We start from the raw sequence: 26839 nt of genomic DNA on the forward strand, positions 1-26839 counted from the left end.
TCAGCAATTGCACTGTGGCCCTTGGGTTTTCTTACCTAAAAAAGTAGTAGGGGTGGTGGTTGTTGATTTTTGTTAGGTGGTGCTGGTTACAGCACAGCATCTAGAACACCAGAGTCCTGGCACACAGAGTAAGAACAGAGAAAAAAGAAGGCGGCCCATGTCCTGTATAGCTCATCAGATCATTTCTCTGGCAGATCTAAATGAGCTCTCTCCCTGCTCCAAACCTGTCAGAAGTTGTGTGGCCTCGATAGTTTGGTGCTGAGCCTGTAGCAGAAAGCCTTGCCAAGGGGCTGGGTGCATAATGTGAGCAAATGCCTTCTTAATGTGACTACACGCTGAGTGGGGGTCTGGTCAGGGCTGCCTTGCATCTTTTTCTACACAAAGTGACATAGCCTTTCGGGATATTAAATATCCATCCCTAGGTGAAAAGTGGGCCATGGTGGTGGCTCTAATGATGGTAGTGCATTCCTGTTTGTTACAAGCAAGTCTTTCAAGCCATTAAGATTGTCAAAACATTTGAGTGGACATTACATTTTGCACTAGGTTCTGGGTATTACAAATCTGTCTTGTCCAGCTTAACACTAGGAAACCTCAGAAGTCCCATTGACAAGGGAATCATACATGCAGGCTGAGAAAAGGCCTCCTGAAACCAATAGACTCCCCCATTAACTCTCAGCCTATCGCTGTAGCACCTGCGCATGTATCTCTGTGTGTGAAGCAGAAATCTGTGAGCAGTAGCAGTCATATCAGCTGTGCCAGGCTTGTGTTGCTCTGTGCCAGTTGTGGAATCAGTACAGGTTTGTGGAGAAACCATGGTAGGACCATGGCGAAGCCCAGCTGTTTTCTTTTGGATCCCTGCTGATTAGCTGAGACTGAAATGATGACTTTTTTTTTCAAGATGCCAGGTAGGGAAATTGGGTCAATTTGTGAAGAAACTTTCTCCTTTCCTTTTGAGCTTGGAGTGACCAGAGATGTTACAGAGGTGATGACATTGTTCCATGTTGGAATAGGGGTCACTGTAACTTCTGAGCCAAGAGGGGAAGTGTTTGAAAATTGGCAGCAGATTAGAAATGCCGGGGGAAAAAATCTGAACTTCTGACTCCGAGCTAGAATGGGCAGTACCATTGTTAGTTATTCCTGGATTTGTTTTTCTGCTCCATTTTGTGTAATACAAAAAAATAAAGACAGCTCGCTGTGTAATTCCAGGCACTTATGAAGTGGGGTGAATAGTGGTTAGTCACTTCTCGTGGTCTCTGAAGAAATGTTTTTAGGAGGAGCTTGAATGAGAGGGCTGCGGTTTGATATCCCTTCACAGGGACCAAGCTGAAAGTATTCTGGGCAGGAGCAAGATAACAGAGGCACGAAAGGATTGAGTGGAGCAGAGGAAAGTATTGGCACTCTTTTCCTAGATCAGCCACATCTCTGCTAGCTGAGGGCAATGGCTGCATGCCTAATCACAGAGCTCTTAGGGCAAAATCTGAGCAATTTCCCAGGTCAGCTGCGTGAACAGGAGATGCAGTAAGCCCCAGCTCAGCTGTTGCAGCTTACAAACATTACCAAGAAACTTAAATATGGTGCTTGAGATAACTGGACAGGAAACCTCCCCCGAGTTCCCGTCGAGTGTGGCTATAGCAGTACAACCTCCGGACTGCCGTGGCTTCCGGCTTCACAGAAGGTCTGCTGCCTTACTAGGCAGAAGCAGCAGCAGGATGGAAGGGAAAGCATACAGCTCGCCCTGGTTGGTGGTAAACACCTTCTGCATCTCAGAAACTCGGGCTAGAGATTTAGAAATGCACAGTGATCTGCTGGCAGCATCAAACCCGGAGCACTTAAGATTGAGGCTAACGAAAGGACCCCCTTGGATAGGAATGGACCTAGAGAGTCCGCCAGCAGCTCCAGTAACAAATGTCCTGAGATACCCGAGGGATTTGCTTGCCTATCTCCCATCAGGGAGTGGCACTCGGAAACGTTTTACCAAAAATAAACATGCAAGAGGAATAACTTTAGCCTGAGCATGACAGTAGCAGCAAACTCTAGCCTCTTATTGTTTTAGGGCTAAATCCAGCTCTTTGCTGGCACCTGTTCACCAGTACAGTTGTTGGCCCTCCTGCCTCCACTCCAGGCTGCTCTGCATTAATTGAAGTATTTGTGTTTCAAGTGAAATGCTCAACCACAAGTAGGGAGAAGGTGGTGCCAGGATGGGGTGGCTTGGCATGGTCAGCTGCTGTAAGCCAGTGCTCTGGCATTTTTAAAGTGTGCTTGCAGCGTAGAGCAGAAGTAGCTCAAGCACATATCCCACAAAAAGCAAAAAAGCACTGGTTCTCACTGAGGCTCCCTGCCGGAACGTGTTAGGAGATGGTGGTATAAGAGATTGAGGCTAGTGTAGCACAAAGGGTGCTGGAGTGAGATTTAGGGGACCTCTGCATTGGTCCTAGCAGTATAGCAAACCTGTTTGGTTGTATTCTCCTGCAATTAATGCCCCGTTTCTTGCTTTCCTAGTCTTGCCTTTTGAAATTTTCATGTCTTTAGGCAGGAGCTGAGTGATGTTATAAGACAAGTAAGAGCTCAATAGGATTTGATCTTAATGCTGTAAAGGAAATAGCATTACAGCAGCTTTTAATAAGAAGAGCAGCTGTAGAAAGTTAGAAAACCACTTCTCAAACTGTCCTCCTGCCTAGTTGCTTTCAGACCCCATCCCAACTTCTCATTTGTTCCAGGAACTTGTGAAACAGTGGGGATAAAAACATTTTGGAGAATTAAACAGTAAAGGTCAAAACAAATTGTCAATTGAAAATGATTTACTGATTGCACCTTTCACACTGGTGCAACTCTGGAGTGAAAGTGCCTTCCTTATTTTGAGAGGTAGATATGAGAAATTAACTGAAAAATGACATGGAAGTTTTACCAGATTTTGGCCAGTTTAAGGCTCTCACTTGCAAAGTATAAAAGTCTCTGTTTTCCGTGTCCCCACTGAAGTGAGTTATCCTCATCCCACCTCTGAAAACACCACAGCATCCCAACAGGGAGAATGCTGCTGCAGGGAGTTAGGCATAACCTCAGAATTTGTATCTGACCACTTCCGGTAGCTTGAGATGATGCTTAGGCAGAAGGAAGCTTTGATACCACATAGACTACTTTGTGGTTCCAGCATTTCCATTGGTGTTTCAAACCACCTGATGTGTCCTTGGACAGGGTTTGGGGGGGATTTGATACCACCTTTTGAGAATGACATGAGGAAAGGTTGCAAAATATGCATTTGACTTCATATTACAGGCATCAATTTAGAGTTTTTAGGACCCAGAAACTTGATTCAGGCTTATTGCTGGCAGAGAGATCCTCCCTGTTCATCTCGGGGTCACACACAGGGACTGGGCACTGCAGAGCATTTCAGCTTGTGTCACTCTTCCAGTGAAGGAGTAGAGGGTTTTCACTGCAGTCTTTCTCTGCCCTCTGCTGGCTTATTTGTGAAATAAGAGTTTATTTTTATGGAACAGAAAACCTTATCTTTTCCTTTAGGATTTTGAATTTTATCTCCAAAAGGTTTACAGACTGGAGCTTGCTGCTGGCCGTTGTGGCTGCACATAGGCACCACTTGGCTTTGTGATGCCATTTTCTGGGGGAATTATGATTGCCAGAAGTGTGAAAATGAAATTTTCACAGGCTTGTCAACCTGGGCAAAAGATATGCGTCCCATAGGATGAGGTGCCAGGCTGACGTGGGATGCCCCAGGTTTCTGAGCCAGTTTGGTTTCAGAGCTTTGTAAAGGGGTCTCTGATCAAACTCCCTTCTCGGCATCACAACGAATGGTTGCAGATGTTTCTCTTGAGCAGCCATTGAGTTAGTTTCTCTGAGTCCCGTACTTAGGAGCCAGCCTGTCCAGGTGCCACAAAGGCGCTCCCTGTTGCAGAGCGTGATAACGCTGTGAGCGGCCCGTACTGATGGCGCAGGATCGGTGCTCTCATGGTGTTACTAGGTTTTGTGATTTCTGTGCAATAGCTGCACACTGTTGCTGTGTGTGGGAAAATCAGAGACTCTCCCTATGCGGTGGGTCTGACTGGAAGCACAGGATTACTGATTTGCCTGAGTGTGCGCATGCCAGAGGATTCGTTTGCAGATTTGTTATCTGATAGCTGGGGCATATCTCAGATCCTCCCACAGGTTTGGAGTTTTACTTTAGTGCAGCAGCTGCAAGTGCCTTTTCACGAGAGGAAGATACAGCAACTTTCTTTTTCTGTGTTTGATGAGAAATTGCAACTAATGTGCAACAAGTTCTCATAGTGACCTTTAGCTTGAGATTGTTTTATTGTCTCTCTGCTACAGAACATTTTGGGAGCAGCTGCAGAAATGGGACTGCTGTGTTGATTTGTCTTTTCTCTCTCCATTCTGTTGAATGACATTAACCAGGAAATGGGTATTTCTGGGAGTTGATCTTCACAGCTCCTTCATCACCTGGTTATTGGCAGTAAACTGGATTGTGTCTCAGCCTACTGCTGATAGTTGTGCTTACAAAAGCACATAGTCCTTGCAAATTAAGAAATAGTACTTTACTTTCTAAATCCTGCTGTTGCCAAAAGAACACTATACTCCTGGCTGTAGCGAGGTATGATTTAGTTGCAGAATGAAGATTCTGTGTATTTATGGCTTTTAATATGGTTATGTCTGACAATCATCTTATTTTTAGAGGAGACAAAACCTCTATCTCCAAGCTGTTCAGATTTTTGTATTTTTAATAACCACGAGGTGCTAGCAAAATCTTGAATTAAAGCCTATATTTAGTGCTATCTGTAGTGGGGTAGGGTTTTTTTGGAAACATATTTTTAGCATTGTCAGGGAAAGGCAGTTGAGTTTACAAAGCTGATAGGCTTTACATGTATATATAACCATCCACTGAGCACATGGATAATTTGGATTTCCACATGTCTTCTTAAAATACTTGTTGGGCCTTGCCTTCATCTAGTTCCCAGCCTCAAAATTTACACCAGACCACCTCCTGCCATCCTTGGTGCTGTCAGAATAGTGATATGAATGGGGACCTCTGGGCATTGCTGGCCTATATGCTAAAAGGACTATGTGTCCAAAACTTCTCTGGGTGGAAGGTTTTCTTTGGCTTTTACCTTCTTCCAGGTGTTATCCAGTCAACAGAAGTGTACTAGGACACTGGACACAGTCCCGGTAGTGGGAGTAGGGAATGGGAGATCAAGCCTTAATTCATCCACAGACTCCCACTGTGCCTTTGGGGTAATTGCAGCCTGTCCACTTCATTCTTAATCTGTAAATAAAGATAGTAGCATGTCAGTAGAAACTGGGGCTGCTGGAGTCTTGAGGACAAATACGCTAAACCATATGAGGCACTCAGTTATTAGCAGGGCTGTGGAAGTCTGACAAATCTGTCCCTAATTCAGTCTAGAAGCCTCCCAGTGAGGAACACCTCCTGTTTTCTTCTCCTCACCTTTGTAAACTGATTTTTCTGCTGATTTCTTCACTCTTAAGATTATACACAAGACTTCCTCGGTGTCACATGTCACAGAATAAAATGGAAAGTAGGAGTTTCAATTGTGATTTTTTAAAAAAATAAAATTCCATTCTGCAAAACTTTGCTGTACAAGTTGTCTCTTTCAGGATCTTTTCCTCCTGAAATAGAATAAAAGTTGGAGTCACCCCAAAGTGAGGGAAACTCCAACATTTTTCTCCAGTTAGCCACTAAGTGCCACTGCAAGTTGTTGGACTTAAACACTGTGAGCTGTGTTTAAGTATGAGCGCCATGCAATGGCAGTTAGGGTACTCCAACACCAGAGCCGTCAAGTCTTAATCTTTCAGTCAAAAAAAAATGAAGCAGGTGCAGATTGCAGTGAGAAAGTCTGAGGTGTGTTGCACTGTCCAGAAAACTATATGTATTATTATATGTTCTGTGATTGTTTTGTCTGAGGTTTGACACATGATGGTAAAATTCTTCTCTGACCCTTTTCTTGCCAGCCGATGTCTCATCCTTCTCAACCATCCCCACAAGCACCACCCTTCAAGGTCCTTGTGGAGAGATGTCGCTCTGAACCCCTCTCCCAGAGCACCCCGATGGGGCTAGACCAGGTGGGAGGACGCATGCAGCACTTGCTCAGAAGACGCGGTGAGTAGCTTTGAGGTGTTTTTTGGTTTCATCCTGCAGAGCAAGTGAGGGGCAGTATGGGTTGAAAAGTCAGAAATGTGGCTTGCATCCATGCTTGTTACAACCCTGGAGCCAGGTGAGGGAGCTCTGCTAGCCACATGCTAAGGAGTTTCTTGCTAGCTAATAAGATCTTTTTGTATCCAGTGTATTTATGAAATAATGTTATTTTCTCTCTTTAATGTCTCTGGCACAGTCCCTATAAAGTCCCTATAATTTGGTTATGAGAAGATGAAAAGATAGGCACATAAGGTGTAAAAGCTGTTCAGCAACTTCTGTGCGAGTTTTCATTTGGTAGTTTCCTCTTGGCTTTCTGTCCTCTTACCAGCCTCTGTTGTGAATGTTTGCCATTTGGAGGTGGCAAGTGGTGATGGATACTGAGATCACAACTCAGGTCTGATGTTTCTTGGAAACACAGCAAGAAGTGAGGTTTTTTTTTTCTCCTATGCTTGGGTGCTCTTCCTGATCAAGACAAGAATCTCATGAGCCAAAGACTATGATGAGCTATCCTCTGCATTTGTATTGCTCAAAACGATGCTAGAGAAAGCACTACAGAATGTATTTGTTGGAAGGGTCTTGTGTTGGCAGGTAAACAGACTGATGGTTGAATAGATGACATCATTTTTTGAACCTCTAATTAAGAAGATTGATAATTAGAGTAAGGAAATTATTTCCTGAAGGGATGCTGCTACCACCAAGAATCTTGTGATTTAGCAATGGGCAAGTACAGGAGTGCTGCCAGACTGCTGGCATTGCTCAGGAGCACACAGGGGATGGTTAATGGATGGTGGCAGCACATCAGGGTTAAGAAGAACTAGGAAGGAAAAGCCAAAGTGGCTGCCCCTTTAATTGATGACTCTTCTGTCAGGGTGCACACATTTCAAATGCATGGGGAGTAACACACGCATCTCTCAGTGTGAGCATTACTGTGTTTGCACATTGCTCCTGAGTGCTACTATATCGGCACGTTGCCTCTGGAGCCTGATAGCAGCCTCTTGCTATAATCGGCACTCGCACTGCAGCTTGATTTTCTGCGAGTCTAGAAAGTGAAACGTGTGTTGCTAAAAATAACAGCAGGCTGCCTGCGTCAGCATCGCGTTTAGGAAATAGGTCTCAGTGCAATCTCTCTCCCAGCAACACTGGAAGAAAATCAGGATTGCTGCCCACCCAGCCATTCCAGGGCTACAGCAGGGTCCCAGCTCCGCTGCACTCTGTGCTGCTGTCCTGGGCAGAGCAGAGTCCCCACCTATTTGATTTAGGGGCAAGGAGCATTTAGTGTGTGTGTGTTTTGCCCCTGTAAGGTAAAGGTGATCTGAGCCCCAGGAGTGGGTGTGTGGATCTCTGCTCTCCCAAAACCTGGGACCGCTTACCCTTCGTTATCTGGTTTCAAACCCCTCAGGACTGACACAGTCTGAAACCTCTGCCTGGGTTAGAGGTGCATCAGGGAAAAGAAAATTAGCGTTGTGCATCTTTCAGGGAAGAATTCCAAAATTTGGCTGTTTTCTGTAGATGCTTTTCTCCATGAATGGGATGACAAGCCTCCAGGGGATGGGAACACGCATAGGTGTGTGTGTATACGTACACAGGCACATATATGTGTGCTGCCCGGACCATGTGCACCTGCTGACAGGAGCCTGTGCTGGCAGCTGCCATGAGGGCACGAGTGGTACTCAGCTCTGTTTCCTTCCTCCCAGTGGCTGTCGCTCCAGGCTAGGGGGACATGAAGAGTCTGACAGAAGAAGGGATTAAAATCTAACCTTGCCAAATGTGGAAGGGAAGAACCCTGGTCTCACACAGAATGGCAACTTCATCCCAAAAACAGAGGGATAGGATGGGGAGCTGAAAATGTGGGTTGATTAGAAAAGCAGACCTTAATTTTGAAAGGTGAATTGCCAGCCCTCCTCTACCATTTGCTGCTTCTTTACAAGCTGTTTTGTGCTTGGGTATGTACCATCTGTAAGGCCAGGCTGAGATTTGGTGTAAATGGTATAGCTCGCTTAAAGCTAGATCAAAATTGCATCTGTGAGGGATTGGCCTGAAATGCTTGGGGTGAGAAGTAGCCCAGTTTCTTTGAAAAACAGCTTTTATAGACTTTTCCATTTTTGTTTTCTGCATAAATTCAAGGAGCTGTTTCTTTTTCAAGGCATTGCATCATATGGACCACAGCAACTGTAAAGCTGGGATTTCTGCAGGTCCAAACTGCAGAGGTGCTATTGGCAGTTATGACCCAAGGAGCTATTCCACTTTTAATTCTGGTGCATGCAGATGAGGCTTTTGTGCTACCTAGTGCTCCTGGGAGAGCATTCTGGCTTCACAACCAGCTTGTCTGACCCCACCTGCTTACACCACCTCTGAATTTGGCTCTCGGCTCTTAGTTGGTGCCTGCGTTTTTGTAGTATCCAAGCTGCACTATTTTTCTTGTATCCCAAGAGCACTGAATAAAAGCACCTAAATATACTCTCTGCTCTCTTTTTCTAAAGAAGAGGTTGAATGAGTCTCTTGCAAACAATTTTGTTTCTTTCATTTAAAAGAACAGCCTCCGCCCCCAGCCTGAGCTAAAGCACAGCATTTATCTTTTGTCATTCCTTTTTTTTCCTGTGGATTTTATCCTGGCAGCTGAGAACGAACAGTCTTCAAAGACTCTGAAGGTGCGCGGGAACTGCAGGAACGGTGGACGTCGATGGAACCTCTTCAAGCCTGGAGCTGAGAAGCTGCAAATCAGTAGGGTAAGGTGTTGTTTGAAATATGCCTCCGCCTGCTTCAGGGGTAGTATTTACCTCCCGCATGTTTAGCGTCGGAAACTAACAATATGCTTTACTAACAGCTTCCTGAATCTGTGGTTCCTTCAGCCACAGATGGGGATTTTTTTTTGTTATTAGAGTTATTTTGTAGCAATAAAAGAATGGGTGCGTTATTCTCCCCCCCGGATTAGTTTCCCTTCAATGTATATCGCAGGCTTTATGGTGTAACGGAGGCATTGGGCCTCCCATTTCCTTGGCTGAGTGTTCCTTGCAGGTGGAGGAAACTGTGTGACCATTTCAGATAGCCTATAGATTTGCTCTGTGGTTTTGATGATTTTGCTTTTTTTCTTTCCCTTTTTAACCATGTGTCCTTTGGGTTTGGTACTGCTACCAGCACCATCCCTGTGACAAATTCATGTCACTGATTCTTTCCCAAAGTGTTTTGCAAATATAGGCAAAATCCACTTTGTTCTTTTTTTTGTGAGTGATGCTTCTAGCGGGGGAAGTTAAAGCTGTTGTGGGCCTGGGGATGTCCATGTCTTTCTCTGGGAAAAATTCAGAAAAGATGGCAAAAATTGTAGCATTTGTCTGATATGTTTCCTTGCTTGGATGGGGGGTTGTTTTTCATCTATGCTATGCTGTGCATTTGAAGTCAGGAGACTTTGGTTATTCCATGGTCTTGTTTTGGATTTGTATTACTTGTGAGTCTTGTATCACAGGTACCCAACATATAAGACTCTGAGTTGTCAAAAAAACCAACAGATTTGCTAGCTGGCAACTAATGTGATACAAGGAGAGTTTTCTAGTGAATAGGGCAGAAGAGGTTTAGCCCTTGTTGTTCCTCTAGGGCAGACAAACAAAGGATGATCTGGGAGCCAGGAATTTCCCTGCTGGAATCAAGAGGGGGAACTGACCTTCTGCAGTTGTGTCTCTGTGGCTCTTTCCCTCCCTGTTAATGTCCTTCCTTACCAGTCCGTTATTGTATTCATTTTCCCTTTGATATTTGATGAACTGCCTTCCTGAGATGTGATTTCCAGGGAGGACCTGGCCTCTGTATCTGTTTTTCCATCATGGAAGCAGTAAGTTGGCAGTGAGACTGACTTCTCCAGCCTGCTTGCATTGGGTGTTGGCTTCCAGGGAACACATGTAGGGATGGACCACTGGTATTTCAGTCATTTGTGACTTTCTGGAATGCCATCTTGCATCACTTCTGTTTTCTTTCCTGATTTTTTTGTGGGCTGAGATACAAGCCAGAGGATAGATAGACGAGGAGTACAGCCCTTCCTTTTCTCTCCCTTCCCTTTGGGTCCTACCTTGTTTCCCAGATATAAACTGCTTCTTTCAACTCAGGAAGGCTGTTTTGGTTATAGGCATGCTGAACATCTAAGCTCCTGGAAGATAAAATCATCCAAATTCAATAGAGCTGTTTGTCCTCAGGGCCAGAATAAAGGCAGGCAACTGAAGAGTTGCTGTTACAGCAATGAAGTATCCTGTTGCACAGTATGCAAGCCCTACCTCAGAATATCATCAGGTGTGTTATTCATTTCAGGACCTGGTGCTGACCAGTGCATGGATATGTTTGGTCTACCTTAATTAAACACTTTCTTAATCTCTCAAGAGGAGCCATATGTTTTGCAGCCTTCATAGCTGTCCTTCAGGCCCTGCTTGGAAACCAGGGTGCTATTCTGTTTTGACACAGTACTGAATGCATGAGAAACAAGATGGTCTGTGTCCTGAGTCATCTCAATAAAAATGGACCTGTTTCTGATTGCAAATAGAGCCTGACATTAGAGCACCCTTACAAAGGCAGCAGAAAACTGAAACTTCAGCAAACCAAAAATACTGCTGAAGTTCGGGAAGGGTTAGTTAAGAAACTTTGCTTCTCCAGTGGTGATATCTAGGAAGGATGTGGAACTGGAAAGTGAAATAAGCTTCTCATGAGCACAGAGACCTGTGTGTGATGTTTGGCTCAGACACAGGTATGCCAAAGACCTGTGCATTACTGGGACAGAGAATGGGGTTTGGGTGCTGATCAAGATGCCCTCAGAGACTTGTTCAGCCCTGCCATTAGGCAGCTTGTTGCTCAGCCTGAATTATGGCAGACAGACAGGTGTGAAACCTGTGCTGGGGTTTATAAATCAGAGGTACTGTGTTAAGAGCTGCAAGAGTAGGATGTATAAATGTGGCTTACAATAGCAGTGCTGGAAAATTCATCTGTCGCCTCTGCCCCAAGCTGAGTGAAGATCTACAGATCTGTAAATCACCTCTTTGCCAGAAAGGAATTTCTTCTTTGGCAAGATTTATAAATTTGAGGTAAGATTTGTGGGCTTGGGTATCTCTTGTCAGGTGCATTCATTGACAACTGATGACCAGTCAGAGGGCAGAGCTAGCAGAGAAAAGAGTGAGTGATACTTCCAAACCAGAGGCTGGGCTTCTGCAGAAACAATGCCTGTTTTCCATCTTGAATGGGAATGTGTGAGGTGGAGAGGGCAAGATGAGACTGACAAAGCATTGGGCTTGTCTTAGTGGCATTGGTGCCATCTTGGCCCTTGGAGAGATGTGGGTGGTTGTGCAAAAAGAGCATTGGTATCACTACATGTCATTCAAAAATGTGGAGCTGTTGATGGGCAACTGCCTTGTGAACCCTCGGAGGCTGCTCATTCATTGCTCTGTACAATGTGCAGATTTTGGCAAAAAACATTCCCCTTCCCTTCCTCTCTTTTTCTCTTTTTCTCTTCTTCTCTTTCTCTTCTTCCTTTTTTTCCTTTTTTCCTTGGTAGAGTTGTATGTGTGATGTAGAAATGGCATCTCTTAACTACCTGCTAACCCAGAAGTCTGAGGGCTTCTCTGGGCTGAGAGGCTGATCCTAAGCCCAAGGAGGAATCCCCCTTGTTAAGACCACTGTTTGTCACTGTTGTTTGTCACATCTGGTAACAAAGTCCATCATTTTGCAGCTGGTTGTATCTTAATCCATCTGTCTAGACAGCAGGGATGGTAAAATGCAGTTGCAGAAGTAAGTGGTGGTAGCAGGAAAGGATAGAAGGGCAAGCAACCAATCCTGTAGTCTATCTCATCTTCATCCTAGAAATGCACATGTGCGTGCACAAGCCTGTGTTTTTTCTTACTGCTTGTGGCTCTCTTCTCCTATCAGTCATGCCCAAGCTGTCCTAACAAGTGTGCGTCTGCAAGTCTGGGCACAAGCTTTAGAAATCTTCTATGGAGTAGGTAAGGTTTATTGTTCCCACTTTGTAGGTGGGAATAAGAAAACTGAAGCGCTAGAGGGTGGTACATGTAGAACCATGCAATAATTTTTGTTATTTCTGTCCTAATTTCAAGAAGCAGGGAATAAAGAAAATAGGGTTAAACTGAGTCAACTTTTAAAAGCTTTCAGTGTTTGGGGGTTTGTTTGTTTGTTTGTTTGTTTTCCAGAAGTACACTTAGCCTGGAAAAAACTCTGAATTGAAACAGTTTATGTGCAAAGCATTTTGTTTTAGCACTTAGGTCATTTAGAGCCTTTGCTTTTATGGGAAGAGTTTGGCACAATCAAGACCAACTTACATGGGACCTCAAGGTGCCCAAAACAACTGCAGGCTTTGCTGCAGCAGGCAGCTGAAATGCCAAAGAGTAACCTGAAAGGCTGCCCTAGCTCTGATGGGGCCCTCGGCATCTATCATGCCTCTGTGATTTACCTTCAGGCAGGTCCTGCCAGCTGGGTCGTGGCTGATCCCTGGGGACAATGGACAAGGGGAGAAATGTGTTACTTTCTCCAGCCCCAGAGCAATTCTGGGAGATATTTTATGGTCTGGATGGCAGAAGCAGAGGATGATAGTCTTATCCTGGACTGGCTTCATTCTGACCCCAATCACTGGCCTCTGCTGCTATTTATGAAGGGACTTGTTGCATCTAGTTAGCTGTCCAGTCTAAGTTGTCTCAGCTCGTTCCAGAGACAAATGCTGTGGTGATATACTCCAGAAGGAGATTTCAGCCCATGTTAAAATCAAAACCATCCTCTCAATGTGTGAAGGCATGTGTGTTGGTTCTCTCTAGCCTACCTGTGACTAGAGATTTAAGTTTTAGCCTTTAACTTAGCAAAGATGACTGCAAACATTCCTGTTCTCTGCTCCTTTTCCCCCTTCCTGTCTTGTGTGCTCTTGTACAAGGGACTAAAGCCCAGATTTATATGCTGGAGGGAGCCACTGTCTAATTAGTTAGAATGGACACTTTGCATGAGAGCCAGCTTCTTTGACATCCCCTTATACTAATAATAGGCAGTACTGCTGTGCAAAGGTGTTGAATATTCACAAAAACCCCACCGCCCCAGTCTGTCTTTTCTCTTCTCTTAAGTCATGAGCTATTTTCAGAGGCTGGTGGGGGTTGTCATTGCAATGACAGTGGATGTGCAAGTCCACAGCTCCCCAAAGCTAATTCCCCACTGGTGTGTTTATGAGGAATAGGAAATTCAAACAACGTGCAGCCTTCGAGAGAACAGAGTGAAGGGAAAGTTGATTTGGGTTCTCTCTTGCTCACACTGTGCTGCAATGAATAGGGAATGCTGCTTGATATTCAGTACCAGCTCTCCTGCTTTCTATTTTTATCTTCTAGCATAATGCTGAGTGAGCATTTTGTTTAGTGGGGTTATTTTTTTTCCTATTTGAAATGTGTCCTGCACCATGTTTCTCTTGCCTTGCTACTTAGGGGAGGAAGGGGGTGTGGCACAGATTGTGGACTGCTGCATTCTGATACGTGAGCTGTATGTAATCGTAGTCATTTTTTAGTCCTTCTGTCCATGTGAATAGGCTGATAGAAAAGCATACTCCTGTGGCTTTCCTGGTGCTAATTAGTTTAAATATCAGTGTGCTGGTTACGAGAGGTTTATATGCATGTGTGGAGGGCTGCCTGGAAAATACAGCCTCTTTGAATCTCTCTTCCCTCATTTTAAACGTTCAGTACTTCTGCTGTCAGGGTACGTCTGATCTGTATATTTTTGGGGGGTTTGTTTTATATGTTGGTAAACCTATTATGCTGTTCTACTTAGCAGTGCTCCGAAATCTTTATATAGTTTTTTCCATTGTTTTCTTCCGTGAAACCACTCTTAGCCATTTATAAATGTTTTTTTGCAAGTTCTGAAAAACTCTCTCTGTGCAGTATTGTTAAAAAAAAAGAATAAAAATTGGCTTGCTCATTCAAGAAGGAAACAGCAATTCAGTCCAGGCTGACAGATCCTGATGCCCCTGTCTCAGAGCCTCGTAACTCTAATGCTGTTATACGGTCCCCATCTGTCTGTGTGAAGAGTGCTCAGCAAGGACCTCTGAATTAGTGGGGTGTGCAGCAGTAAGCACCTGAGGTCTGATGTGTCTAATCTGGTTTAGTTTATCAACTGGTCAGAGCATGGAGAACATTGAATGAATGTGTATAGTCTCCAGTGAACTCTAGGTCATCCCTAAAACCATTTGCATCCATTTCGCATGAACGGACCGTGCTTTAAACTTGCTCCCCAGTGACTGTGATGAATATTAGTGCAAAATACACTTCAGGATTCCTAGTACCAGAAGTGAGCAGTACTTACAAACTTACCATGCTCTGGTTATTTTGTCTTGCTTGGAAATAACATTTAAGAATGCTGTGGTTTTGTACAGAGTCGTGCTGGGGGGAATGTAAGCCTTGATTACTGTTACACTAACAGTACCATAGCACGAGTGTTGCTCCACCACACCTGGGTACAGCCAGGGCTTCAGTGAGTGTGAATCCTTACAGGAAGGAGAAGCTTGAAATGGTCAAATGGTGAACTTTGAGTTGTGGGTTTCTGTTCTGGGAAGCACAAGAGAGAGATTTGAAGTTCCAGACTTAGAAGAGGTTCTGAGCTGTTTAGAGGTTACATGTAAGCCTATATTAAGAAGAATCTCAGCTTCCAGTTCATGATAGTCTTTATAGTGCAATTGGACCTTGGGGTGTTTTCTGTGCAACTGCAGGTGGTAGGTACTGCATCCTACATAGTATTAAATGCATGTATAATGGTGACTGTACATAATTGCCTCTTCTATAGTTCAAATTAAGCTCTCTATCCTCATCTGAAATATCAGTTTAGAATGGATCCTTTTCCCTGTTGCTCCGTAGTTCTACCTTGATTGCTCTGCTTCAACTCATTACTCAGCTCTGTCACTGTGTTTCACTCTGGGATATGGTTTATACAAAAGAAGCTTTAATGTAAACTCAATTTGTGTTGCATTGCTAAAACCTTAATGACATTTTGCTTGGCAGCAGTATATACTCTGTGTGGTTTGCCCTTCCCTAGTGCACTATGTTCTCAATAAACTAAAGTCCATGGTAGGTGTAGCATGAAAAATCCCTGAGTAAATATTGGAACAAATGCTTTTGTAGTGCTTCCTAAGCTCTGGCTGCATGTGTGATTCAAGGCCACTGCAGTGTCACCAGTATTTAGCTGAAAAGGAGCTAAATTTGGGAGGGAAAGGCGAAAGCACAGGTCATAGCTTCAAAATCTCTTCTGTAGCTGCTGAGATGTGATTCTGAGATGCATCTTCCATACAGAAGTGCTGCTGAAGTGACTGGCTAGGTGAATACATCCAGAAACTCATCAAGGGTTGAAGGGAAGCAGTTACCATGTGTGTGGCTCCCTGTAATCTCAGAGACGAGGTCCAAAGCGCTTCACTGCATCATCAGACTGACATAGCCAAGGGCAATTCCCTTTCGGCTCCTGTGATGGAGAGCTGCAGTGTGGAGGTGGGAGGGCTGTCCTCTTCCTGTGGTGTTGTAAGCTGTGTGCAATTCCATGCTGTGTCCAAAGCTCTTGCTCTGTTTCCGTTGATGCCCTGGAAAGAACATCTGGGACCATCCCCTCTGCTCCTTTCTCCCACCTGTTCTAATCTGATGATACTCATGTAATGTGGAGGGGATACATTAATAAAAAACAAATACAGTGCACCTAGCCACACTGCTGTGATGCTTTGACTGGCATGTGAAAATCTGGGGTTGCAAGGAAGGTGCTGTTGCTTTGGCTGGATTTTGCTCTGTGTTTTGAAAGTAGGAAGCTGAAGTAGGGTTTGGGTGACAAGCTGCCGCTACCTAATACCGCAGGTAGGAATAGAGGTCTAATTTTGTCCCTGTTTTTTTCCTACAGAATTATAGTGGTTTTCATACCTGAATTAAACTGGGGACATTAACCCAGCACTGTGCTTGTACTTGGAGAATGAGGAGTATAAAATTAACAGGATGAGAAGCTGCAAAGGGAACTTGGGTATTATATTAGTGAAATCACGTGGCCTGGAATGAGCTCCTCAATGAATCAGGGCAAACTTCATCTCTTAATGGACTGCACAGAATATAGAGAATAATTCCCCTAATAAATCTCTTTCAGTCTCTAATATCTACGGAAATATATTATCCTGTTGTCCAAAAACCTTGAGAGATCAGTCTTACCTGAACAAGAATAGACACTTCATGTTAGCTCTGTCTGGTGTGATAGGGTCAGCGGTTGCATTCCTGTGCAACTGGAAAAAAGATGGAATAACAGCTGGTTGCAGTACTGCTGTTACCAGTGTTAAACACCGTTTGCTATCATAATACCAAGAAAGACTGCATCAGCAGGATGCATTGCAGTATCCTTTGAAGAGTGGGGGAGGCTGCAGAGCCTGAACCACCATGAGCTAGCATCAGAGAAACCACCCCCTTGTCAGGGACACAGCACAGAGACTGTGGCTGTTGGGGACCACCTTTGGAGGGGTCTTTGGCCACTGGCCTTGAACCACTCTCACCCTCAGCAGTGGATTTAAGTTACGCTGAATGGAGAGCTGCTTGGGCATTGGTCGCTTCACAGATGAAGATGTGTTTTCCTGCAAATCTACATGCTAACAAAATGTTGTCTTTTGCAATTCTGCTTGTCTGCTCTTTCTTTGTGTGGTGGTGTCAAATGTAGGGTTTCTTCCCAGTGATGCTATATATGATTTGGTAAGTGAGAGAAAGGAAGGCAAAATAATTGCTGCAAGCCAGAAAAGGCCTGCTGTAAACCACAGCTGTAGTGGGATGTCCAAGAAGCAGAATCCTCCAAGAGAGATGAGTCAGTACTGAATGATTCCCCTTTACACTCCTCCTCATACAAGAACTTGCATATCTAAAAGCAGAAATAACTCCACCACTGTCCTTTGTATGACGGGTGCTCCTTAGCTCTCTGCTTCTTGACATGCTTCCAAATTTTTAGGTGAGTTTAGCCTTGCCTGGAGAAACAAACAGGTCCCACTGCAGCCAAGCAGTGATTTGTGACTGCCTTTTAAAGGGGACTTACTATGCTGAAGGGGTACTTGGTGTCTCTGAGATATTTAGATGTGGAAGTGGTATGTCAAATCAGCATCCGCATAATGCTGTGGAAGGGACTGAGCAGAATAGCGAGCAGCATGTTGCCAAGCAGTGACAGGGCTGCCTTGTTGCAGCTGTCTCTCGGGCACTTAAATGGGCTGCAGTCAGGTGATATCCTCTAGAAAGCGGGAAAACAAAGAGAGGAAGGTAAATTAAAGCTTTGCAAGACTTCACCATAGCAGTGATGTACTCGGGTGTCTTGGCAATGATGTCTGTGTTCCTAGAATTGCACAGGGCAATGCTGACAGAAGCTGTCTTGTGGGATTGCCTTTGTCTTGTGAGTGTTGACTCCCAGATGTTCAGCTGTGTGGGCCGCTGCTGACTTGAGCACCTCTGGGAAATTTCCACTGTCTTTGCAGTACGACAGACCTGGGCTCTGCACTGTGAGGCTTTCAGTTCCACAGCGATTCCATGAAATGGTTAAGAAGCTAATGCAGTCTTTTGCAAACAGGTATGTTATTTTGCCTCCATCAAGCCTGCTGAACAGTGTACTGTTAGGTGTTTTCCCTGTAATTGCACTGTGTGGTGCTTGCTGTGTAAGTCCCCCACTGAAATACAACACAGCACAATCGGCCAGCCAACGCCATGAGCAAAGCTCCCAGGATGTATTGTTTCAGTGCAGGATAAGAAAGATGTTTCTAGACTCTCCTTCCATCTCTGGCAGCTCAGTGATTAGTGCAGGTGAGAAATTTCTTCCTAGAGATGAGGAGGGAGAGCTATTCCCCACCACAGTCTCTGTCCCTTCTCTTTACTGTGGCCAGGGTTTGTAAGGGATTGAGCTGCTTGTGGTCTTGTGTTATTTATCCGTGTGACTTCACTGGAGCCAATGAGTATGTAAAGTGATATGCCTCAGGCCCTTTTAATGTTGGGTGCAGGGGTGGGTAAGGGTGATGGATGAGGGAGAAAGATAGTGAAGGGCGATGTCTCAAGTATAAACCGAGCAATAATTCTGCCCAAATATGAAGTTCTTGCTCAGGCAACATCATCCTGGGAGGCAAAGCTTTGGTTGGGAGTGATGTAATAACCTGAAGCACTGGTACTTTCAAAACAAGGATGTGCTGAAACAAAAATTGTCAATTCTGCTGGCTCAGTCAACTGTGCAGATCAGGAAAATGTTCAGTCCCACCTCTACAGCATTTTGCAGTGACAAAGTTGTTATAGAAATGAATTTTGTCCATCTTTCACCAGTAGCTGGGGTCTGGACAAGAAGAACCAGTGGTTGGATCTTTTTGTACACATGATTTATTTCCCTACATTCTTTATTAGAGCCATCTCTTTCTCTTCTAAGATACCTCACTTTTATTTTTAACACTGGACAAATATCAAATATTCCTCAAGAGAGATCTGTGATTACAGCTCAGTTTTGACAGTTGAGAATAGTCCAACTGACATATTCGCTTCATCTGAAATGCCGCTATTTTGAGCTCTGCTTTTGTTTTTAACCATCAGCGATAAGTTTGCATTTCCTATGAATGATATTTTGGATTGACATGAGTTGTTACAAATCAGGTCTGTGGTGGATCTGGCTGCAGAGTTTAAAACTCCAGTGTAAAATGGTTATCTTCCTGTGTGAGTTTTGTTCTGTCTTTTCTGTTTTGATATTCTTTCACCCAAAACAGAGCAGAATCAAATCCCTGCATCGCAGCTGGTTATGACTAAATTATTTGGTTTACATCTTGCTGAAGCATCTTATAAGTGCCTCTGCAGAAAGACTTTTTTCCTCCTTTTTTCTTTTTTTTTTTTTTTTTTTTTTTTTTTTTTTTTTGCCTTAAGATAAAGGCAAGCCAAACTTTACAGGCACTTCTTTGCGAATCGGACATTTTCCAGCTATTATTTTGCAAACTATTAGAGCGGCAGATCATGAGGTGGGAACCCAGTTATGCAAACAAAGCCACGTCATTCTTGGCCAAAAATAGCTTCAGTACATGTGCATTAAGGTGGAAATGAAGGCCTTTGGTGTACATACAGCAAACAGCGATGGGAGGGAGGCGAGAGGGGAAGCTGCAGATTTTTGTTTAGAGCCTCTCAGGAGATAGTGTGTTTTCCAGAGATGAGCAGAGTATTGCTGCTTATAATTTCAGTGGGATAGGAGTTACTGCCTTTCTTATATAAAAAGGGGACAAGGGCTTTGAGAGATGGCACTCTGTTCCCAGGGGTGTTAATAATTTTTACCATCCAGGTCCCACACAGAGCATGAAGAAATACTGGAGAATAGTTAAAAAATGTTTTCTTCCCTTTTCTTCCTTAGTCCATCTCTAGCACAGTGAAAGCCTGTTCATTTCTGCAGTTTTGTGTGATTCTTAGATAGCCTGTCTGTTCCTTGCTGTGGGAGATGGTTTCACATCTCATTGTGGAGATGTTTCCTTTGCTACCTTGGTTTAAGTCTTCATCTCTTTTCATTTCAGCCTCATTAAGCACTGCAGTGCCCTAAATAATTTTGAGATCACCCTACCAGCTATTTGCTGTGTACTTATGGACATGCTGCCTGTTAAATTTACTGGCTATTTGCAGCAGGGATGTGGTCCGGCTTCCTTTAGTATGCTGCATGTTACTCTCCACCAGGCTTAAAATAAACTTTTTTCTTTCTTCTGTAATACTGCTACACTGAGCTCCCTTTGCAGTGATACGTTTAATTGCAGTTTGTTATCTAGCTGTTAGGAGATCATATAATGTTTCTGGCCCAAGATACAGTTTTGGATAAATAGAGGAGATAAAGTAGGAACTCAGGTATGGAAAATGCAGCTTGTAGTTGTGCAGATGTAGTTTCCATTGGATTAAAGCCTCCTTTTTATGAAGACTTGCAATTTCTTATCTCACAATACTTTTCTGGGATGAGTCGAAAGGGGCCTATAAAGTTGAACAAAAGCTTGCCATCTTCTGTAATGGGCAAAGCAATTCCCAGGCACTGTTCATTACCTATTCCTCACAGACGTTTTTTTTGTCTCAATTAGAAATCTTGTTCAAATTACCTCTATATTCATCCAGAATTGCGAGTGCCTATCAGAATATCTTACTTAATGTGTTCAAATAGGAGTTCTCTATTCCTGCTCCTCCTCTTTCCAAAGATATATATAAACTTCTTCTCCTGCAAAAACTTCCAAACACAGATTTTTATTGTTTAGGTCCCCCCTCCAAGTTTTATTATAGGTATGTGTCTGTTTCAGGCATTAGGATATTTTGCCTCTTCCAAACATGAGTGTTTTCCAAACAGGATTGCCATACATGTTGCTGTTTAGGTTGTGCCTGTTGAGTATTGCTGTATTCTGAAACAGCTGACCTCAGCTGAACATCAGCATGCACAGTTACACAGAAAGGGGAGATTAGTGCTGATTTATTGGTGTGTCAATTAAATAAGAGCACTAGGATTCTCACTGCATGGCTGAGAGGTTAAGTATTGTGGTGACAGCAAAAGATCAGCTTTTTTAAATGTAACTGCTCATTTCTATACATTTGTGTTTAATTAAAATATTCCTACATCCTGCACTCTTCAACATTAATTCTGAGATTTATTTTGAACCATTGCCAGGGGAATACATTGTTATGGCATCCTCTTTCCACATCTATTAGCAGGAAGAGGATAATTGAGGAAATCTCACACAGATTTAATTGGGGACTGAGGGCAGGAGCAGGGAGGGGGAGAAACACAACACAGAAGTAGGTCAGAAGTTTGGCGGTGGATAACTCTTGCTTGACACTGAGCAGTTGAGCTGAGTGGCGCTGTTGTAGGCAGCTGTGGGTCTGCTGTGATTTTGGGGTTAACCAGGTAATTGGTGGTGGTGCGAAAGGAGTTGCCTCCCATATAGCTTATATAATGTGCCGCATATAGGCCAGTGCAGGTCCAGGTCATCTCCATGGCGCGAAGCATGGTACAGCTGCCTCTGTGGGAGTTATAAGGGCGGGCGGTGATCCCTCATGGCTTTGTACAGAATGGGTAAGGAAACGGGTGGTTGAGAGCAGTTCAGCCTGGTTTGGGGGCAGGCTTCATGTACTTTTAAGCTCTAGTCAGGAAGGCAGGCATTGCACTCCGTTTTGCAGCCACCTGCAACATGCTGGGAAGCAGTGTCTTTGCAAGGATGAGCTCTGGACCTTGCAGGCAATGTGTACTTCCTTTGCACCCTGTCAGCCCCTCCACTTGCTCCGCAGAGCCACAGCTTTTGTGCTGGCAGCAACACCTCTGCAGCTTCTGAGGCAGGGTCAGGATATTCTTCTAGTTATTATTTCATTATTTGCTTTTTTTGCCTGATGTGGCTGCAACACGTGTCACTGTTCTGCAAATCTGCATTAGGCGTTCTTTCGCTGATGACGCTTCTGCTGTCTGGTTAGATCCACATGCTAAACTCTGGATGCACAATGCAGATGCCTAAGCAGGCCACATTCAAAAACCTCCTGAAGCTGCAGTCTTTTGGTCAGGGCTCTAAAAATGTGCTGATTTTCTTTGGGATGCTGCTCTGTCTTCTGGACCCTTACTTAGTCTGGTGGCTCCTCCATCCAGCTTTTAGACTGTAAGGTCCCACTGCACTGCAAGCCTTGGGTCTATACTTTGGACTTCCTATTCTGTGCCTAGACAGTCCCTAAAGCAAACCTGTACCACGTATGGCCCATGGGCTGGGCTGCACCCCCAAAGCATGTTCCTGCCCACTGCAGGAGACTGACACACCAGCATGACTGTCAACATGCATCAAGAACTGACTTGGGATGCTTGGATACGACATCCTGTAACCAGCAGCATATGGGGTTACCTGGGTGTTGAGGGTACATCCTTCGGTATGCTGTGAAACGTAGTGTGATGATGTGGCAGGCAGAAGCAGTAGAGGAGAAAAAAACCACAGTGCTCATGACTGCCAGGCTTTTTAATAGCTCCTTTGTGGTCTTTAACAGCCCACCCCACATGCTGCCAGGGTGGTGTGGGCAGGGGGGGTTAACTCTTCTATACAGCCATGAGATAAACAGAGATAATGACAGTAAATCGTCCTAGTCTTTAATATCATCTTCCTGACTCAGTGTGGGATACTGGAAAACTCAGCTTTGCTGTGCTTTGGCATCCCCATCCCTAGAAGGGGGAGGAGTATAGTGCTGGCAGTATTGTAAGACTATCACATCCCCCTTTTTTGGGTGCAAGAGATGTTGGGTATCAAAATGCTTAATTTGGTTGTATGCTGCTGGGATTGCAGTGCTCAGTGCAGTTGTGTCCCTTAGGATTTTTTTGCGTCTTGGGGGAAGTACAGCACTGTTGCGTTGGGGGAAGGCCAGTAGTGTTGGTGTGCAGCACGAACTCTGGATTTGCTGGCTGGGATTGCTGTGTCCAGGGATGCTCAGGGTTAATGAGCAGAAAGAGGCTGCTGCAGGATGGTCCTTGGAGTTGCTCAGCGCCTGGGAGAAGAGGATGAACACTGCGTGTCAGATGGCAGTGGGCTGCCTGAGGTGGTGCAGTGACAGCCAGGAAGAGAACTGGGTGCACTTTCCTCATTGTCTCCCAAAACTGGAGCTGGGCAAAGTCCGCGGCTGGTGCCTTTCACAGGCCTAGCCCACTGCTGCAAGCCCTGTGGTTTAGCTCCAAGCTGGGAGCAAAACTGCTGGAGCGAGAGATGCCTGTGCTGTGTGTTTGTTGTTGAATATAGCTCTTGGCCCCCGGTCGGGACTGAGTCTGTTGTTCTGAGCTTGTGCAAACAGTAAGAAGCAGTGTTTGCCCTAAAGAGCCCACAATGCAAACACAGACAGACACTTTCTAATAGACAAAGCAAAAGAAGAGAAGGGCTTTAATTACAAATCTTGCTGTTGAATATTTTCACTGGGTTTCCCGAAAGCCTCTTCCACCAGCAATGCCAACCTGAAGCATCAACAAATATGGTTCTGGCTTAGAAACTGATGTAATTAAGAAATACAAACACACAGAAAAGGGCGGGAGTTATTTGCCTCTGTTTTTTGAGCCTTGAGGGAGTCTCTTCTCAAGCTTTTTTATCTCACACAGAGCAGAAACTTTTTCAGCTTGTATTTAAAAAAAAAATAAAAATATTCTCATGATAGTAGCAGGTCACAGACTGATTCTCGGGCTGCAATATGGGGCAAACCCCTCCTTGCCACTCAGGGCTTTCGCTGCCATACCTTACTGCCAAGGTTTTGGGGTTTCTTTCCTCATTACTGCTTTCTAGGACTCTCCCCCCTGTTGAAGAGTTGCACTGTGGGTGCTGTTGCGGTGGTTAACCTGTGTATTTTCTCTGGGATGAGTCTTTCTTTCCAACTACCAGTTGGAAAGCCCACTGGGGCTGCAGATGCGTCGGCTTGTATGGGAACAGAATGTACAAAAAATACAGTCCTCAAGGACGTGGCTTTGTGTACTACAGTGGCTGATGTCAGAGGATGGAAAAGGTCTTGTTTTCTCCGGAAATCTTTATTCTTAATGTGCATTCGAGAGAGAGAGGCAAAAAAGTGTGTTCTGCTAAACCTAAGTTAAGAAGCTTGTTCAATTTTTAAACAGTTACATAAAGCCATCAAAGTCTGACAGGAGATAGATGCAAGTTTGTGCAAAAGAGAAAGGGAAAAAGAAGCTGAAATGGAGTGTTAAAGTTAATTCCCCCAGGCTTACACCTAAAACAGCCTTAACTCACAGATGAACCCATTCCTGCTCTCTCTTTTTTTCTTTTTTCTTTTTTCTTTTTTTTTTTTTCCCCTTTCTCATTTTTTCCCCTTTCTTGACAAAGGTCTTCATGTTGCTGAACTCCTGGCTAAGTGTGAATGCTTCTTATGCTAACACTCTGCTGCTTTTACCGAACTAGCTCTGGGTCCAAATAAGCATTTCTGTGCTACCCTTGGGGAAACAAATTTGTGGACATAAGCAATGGGAATAGGGCTTGTCTGAAACACAGACAGGGATCCTGGACTCCTGCATGTTTCTGCTCCTCAACAGCTAGGTCTATGTGAGAGTCCCTGTTAGCTACTGCAACTGCTAACATTTGGGGTACTCAACAGTACCAAGACTCAAGCCTTGGTGGGGAGCAACTGCTCCTTTGGCCCATGGCTCAAAGCCAGCTAAGCCTCCCCCAAAAGTCTGCCAGTTCCTGATGGTGGCTTTTTCTCAGTTGAAAGAAGAAATTGGAAGCTTAGCATAGTGAGCTTGATGCAAGGCTGCCAAGGATCACAGCTAACTGCTGGTGAAGAGTAGATGCAGGAGAAATTTGGGACACGTTCATGGGAGTCACGTTATTCCTTCCAAAAGGAAGAAGCAAGGGTAGTCTGCAGGGATAGCATTACGGTCACATTGTGATGTACGAGTCTTGCAATCAAAAATACACCTATCTGTGGAAGAGCATAAGAGACAGTGAATAGACAAAGTTTTGATGCTGTCTCAGCCTTTACTAGCTTCGATGCACCTGAGGCCAAATCCCTCTTTGGCACTGTGCTGCCAATACACCTATGCTGAACAGTCAGGGGGGCCTGGGCATCTGATCACAACAGCCTCCACTATGACTGTGCAAGATGTTGGAGGAATTCAGTTCATACCTTTTCTGGGCTTCTGGCTGTAACAGGAAAGGAGTATGAATTTCTTAGGAGCTCAGAGTTGGGAATTCATCTGCTGTCTTTGGGGATTCTGAAACACAATCATGGAGTTCAGACCTGGGTTTGAGCTCACATCCGTGTTTGTGTTTTCTCGGCCAGTTGTTTGACTTGAACACTGACATTCCTATCTGAACTCAGAGGTTGGTAGGGCACTTTGCCTGCAGTCTTTGGATGTGGTTTCCTGAGCTTCAGTTTTGTTGTTGGTCCTGATGGTGTTTGTCACTCCCTTTGCCAGAAGAGAAGAAATTGGCAAGTGGACTCTGAGCAGCTCCTCAGCACCCCCTGACCATTTTCCTCCAGGTACTTTGCAGGTAGCAATTCAGGAGCTGAATGGTGCGCTATTCATTAGATAATAGATATTCAGTAAGGGCTTGTGCTATAGGATCACTGCTCTCTGGATAATGCATAGAGATGTTCCAGGTCTTTAAGTAATATTAATCTATTTATATCTACTACCTAGGTACTAGAAATCAATTATATCTGGTTCTGTCTAGACATGATCAAGGACATACTTTCAACTCCCATTATTTTTCCATAGCATTAATATTCAAGCATGTCTTTGTCTTAAAATGTGTTCTGAAAGCTGTAGTTATTGAGGAAATTAATGAAGACTAAAAAGAAGTCAGAAAGGATGTCATATCACAGAAGTACACATGGAGGGTAGCTGGCACATCTGCTATCAGAGTGCTTTCCTCCAATCACCCTGATGACTCTGAGCATGTGTGGCTGAATAGGGAAATGAAACTCAGAAAAGCCATATGATTTCCTCTGGGTCATGGAGGATGGCTATGGTAGAAATGAATAAACTTGACTCCCTGAACTTTGTATAGGTTACGATCCTTTTTATTCAGCTCCCGAACTTCCTAATGTTGTATTTGGTATCGAGAATGTAGCTTTAGTTAACCTTAGCATTCACTTTCTTCACATCTGCTGTAAAGGAGATGTTTAGATGAAAATTGCTACCACACCTATCATGGGCATAAAATCAAATCTTCAGGAAATCACAGTTTAATGGTGCTGGTTGGTAGCTGGAAGCCCTGGCTTGCCACTCTTGGGAGAGTGGAGCAGAGGTGAAAGCCAGGAATCTTTTACTGAATTTTCCTTATATAAGGAAGGTTTTTGTCAGGAATGGATATATCATCTTTCTTATGCACAGCAAGGCTTTGTTCTATGAGAGGCATTCCTAGAGAAAACAGTTGGGAGAAAAAAATGCTCAAAATTCAGGTTTGCATAAGTCTGCCCTTTAAAAAATTAGTGGCATTTGAGACTCTGAAGTGCTCTCGTTATCTCTCTAAATTGCACTGTTTCCTTCCTGTGTTTGAGACGTGCCTGAACCTCCTCTGAGCTCTCCACAAGCTGCAGGACGTTGATGTTTACTTTAGGGTACCTGACTTAATGGCATTATCTGTGTCTCATAGCACTGTCTCCAGCCTGAAGGTCTAACCAAAAAAAAATCTATTTTCAACACAATCAGAGCACGAAAGCTTCTGTACTCTTTGTGCATCTGAGGAATTGCCCCTGTGTCTGCATGGCAGTGTCCTGAAGGGACTGACTGAGTTGGTAGGACTGTGCTAAAGGTCTTGGTACTGAGAAACTTGCTGTGTAAAGTTTTTTTTTCTTTTGCCTTCTTGTCACAGGTTGGGGCGACTTTTGTCCTTTCATGCCCAGATCACTGTGTGCTTGAGAGCTGCCGTGTTGCACTGCTGAGGTAGTTACAGTTCAGGGATAAGTAAAGTGCTTCCCTGCTTTTACAGTGCTGGGGGATTCTTTGGGATGACAGGCACTATATAAATACAAGTAATTGTCATTAGAAAAACTCAGAATATTTCTGCTCATACAGCCTCAGGTAAAGGACTAATAATGAAGATGGGCCACAAGGGAGCCAATTCTTGCATAATTAAATCCACTGGTGTTTGTGTGACAGATGAAACAGAAATATTTGGTTTGCTCAGTGGGGGTACAATCACTGCTCAGTCAAAAATCATGTGGCAGGAAGAGAAAGAAGTGTTTGCAATTACTG

General features: G+C 44.2%; 1 protein-coding gene across 2 annotated transcripts in view; it reads left to right on the top strand.

Moving 5' to 3' along the window:
• The window catches only part of ARHGEF9 (Cdc42 guanine nucleotide exchange factor 9), a 221991-nt gene that overhangs the window by 31591 nt on the left and 163561 nt on the right, over nucleotides 1–26839 (top strand). For both annotated transcript variants that reach the window (XM_049827609.1, XM_049827610.1), the window contains 2 exons: nucleotides 5974–6121; nucleotides 8774–8883. In XM_049827609.1, coding sequence (XP_049683566.1) covers nucleotides 5974–6121; nucleotides 8774–8883 — 258 coding nt within the window. The remainder of the gene's footprint in view (nucleotides 1–5973; nucleotides 6122–8773; nucleotides 8884–26839) is intronic.

This window comes from Accipiter gentilis, chromosome 24, assembly GCF_929443795.1.
Source record: "Accipiter gentilis chromosome 24, bAccGen1.1, whole genome shotgun sequence".
Lineage (NCBI taxonomy): Eukaryota > Metazoa > Chordata > Aves > Accipitriformes > Accipitridae > Astur > Astur gentilis.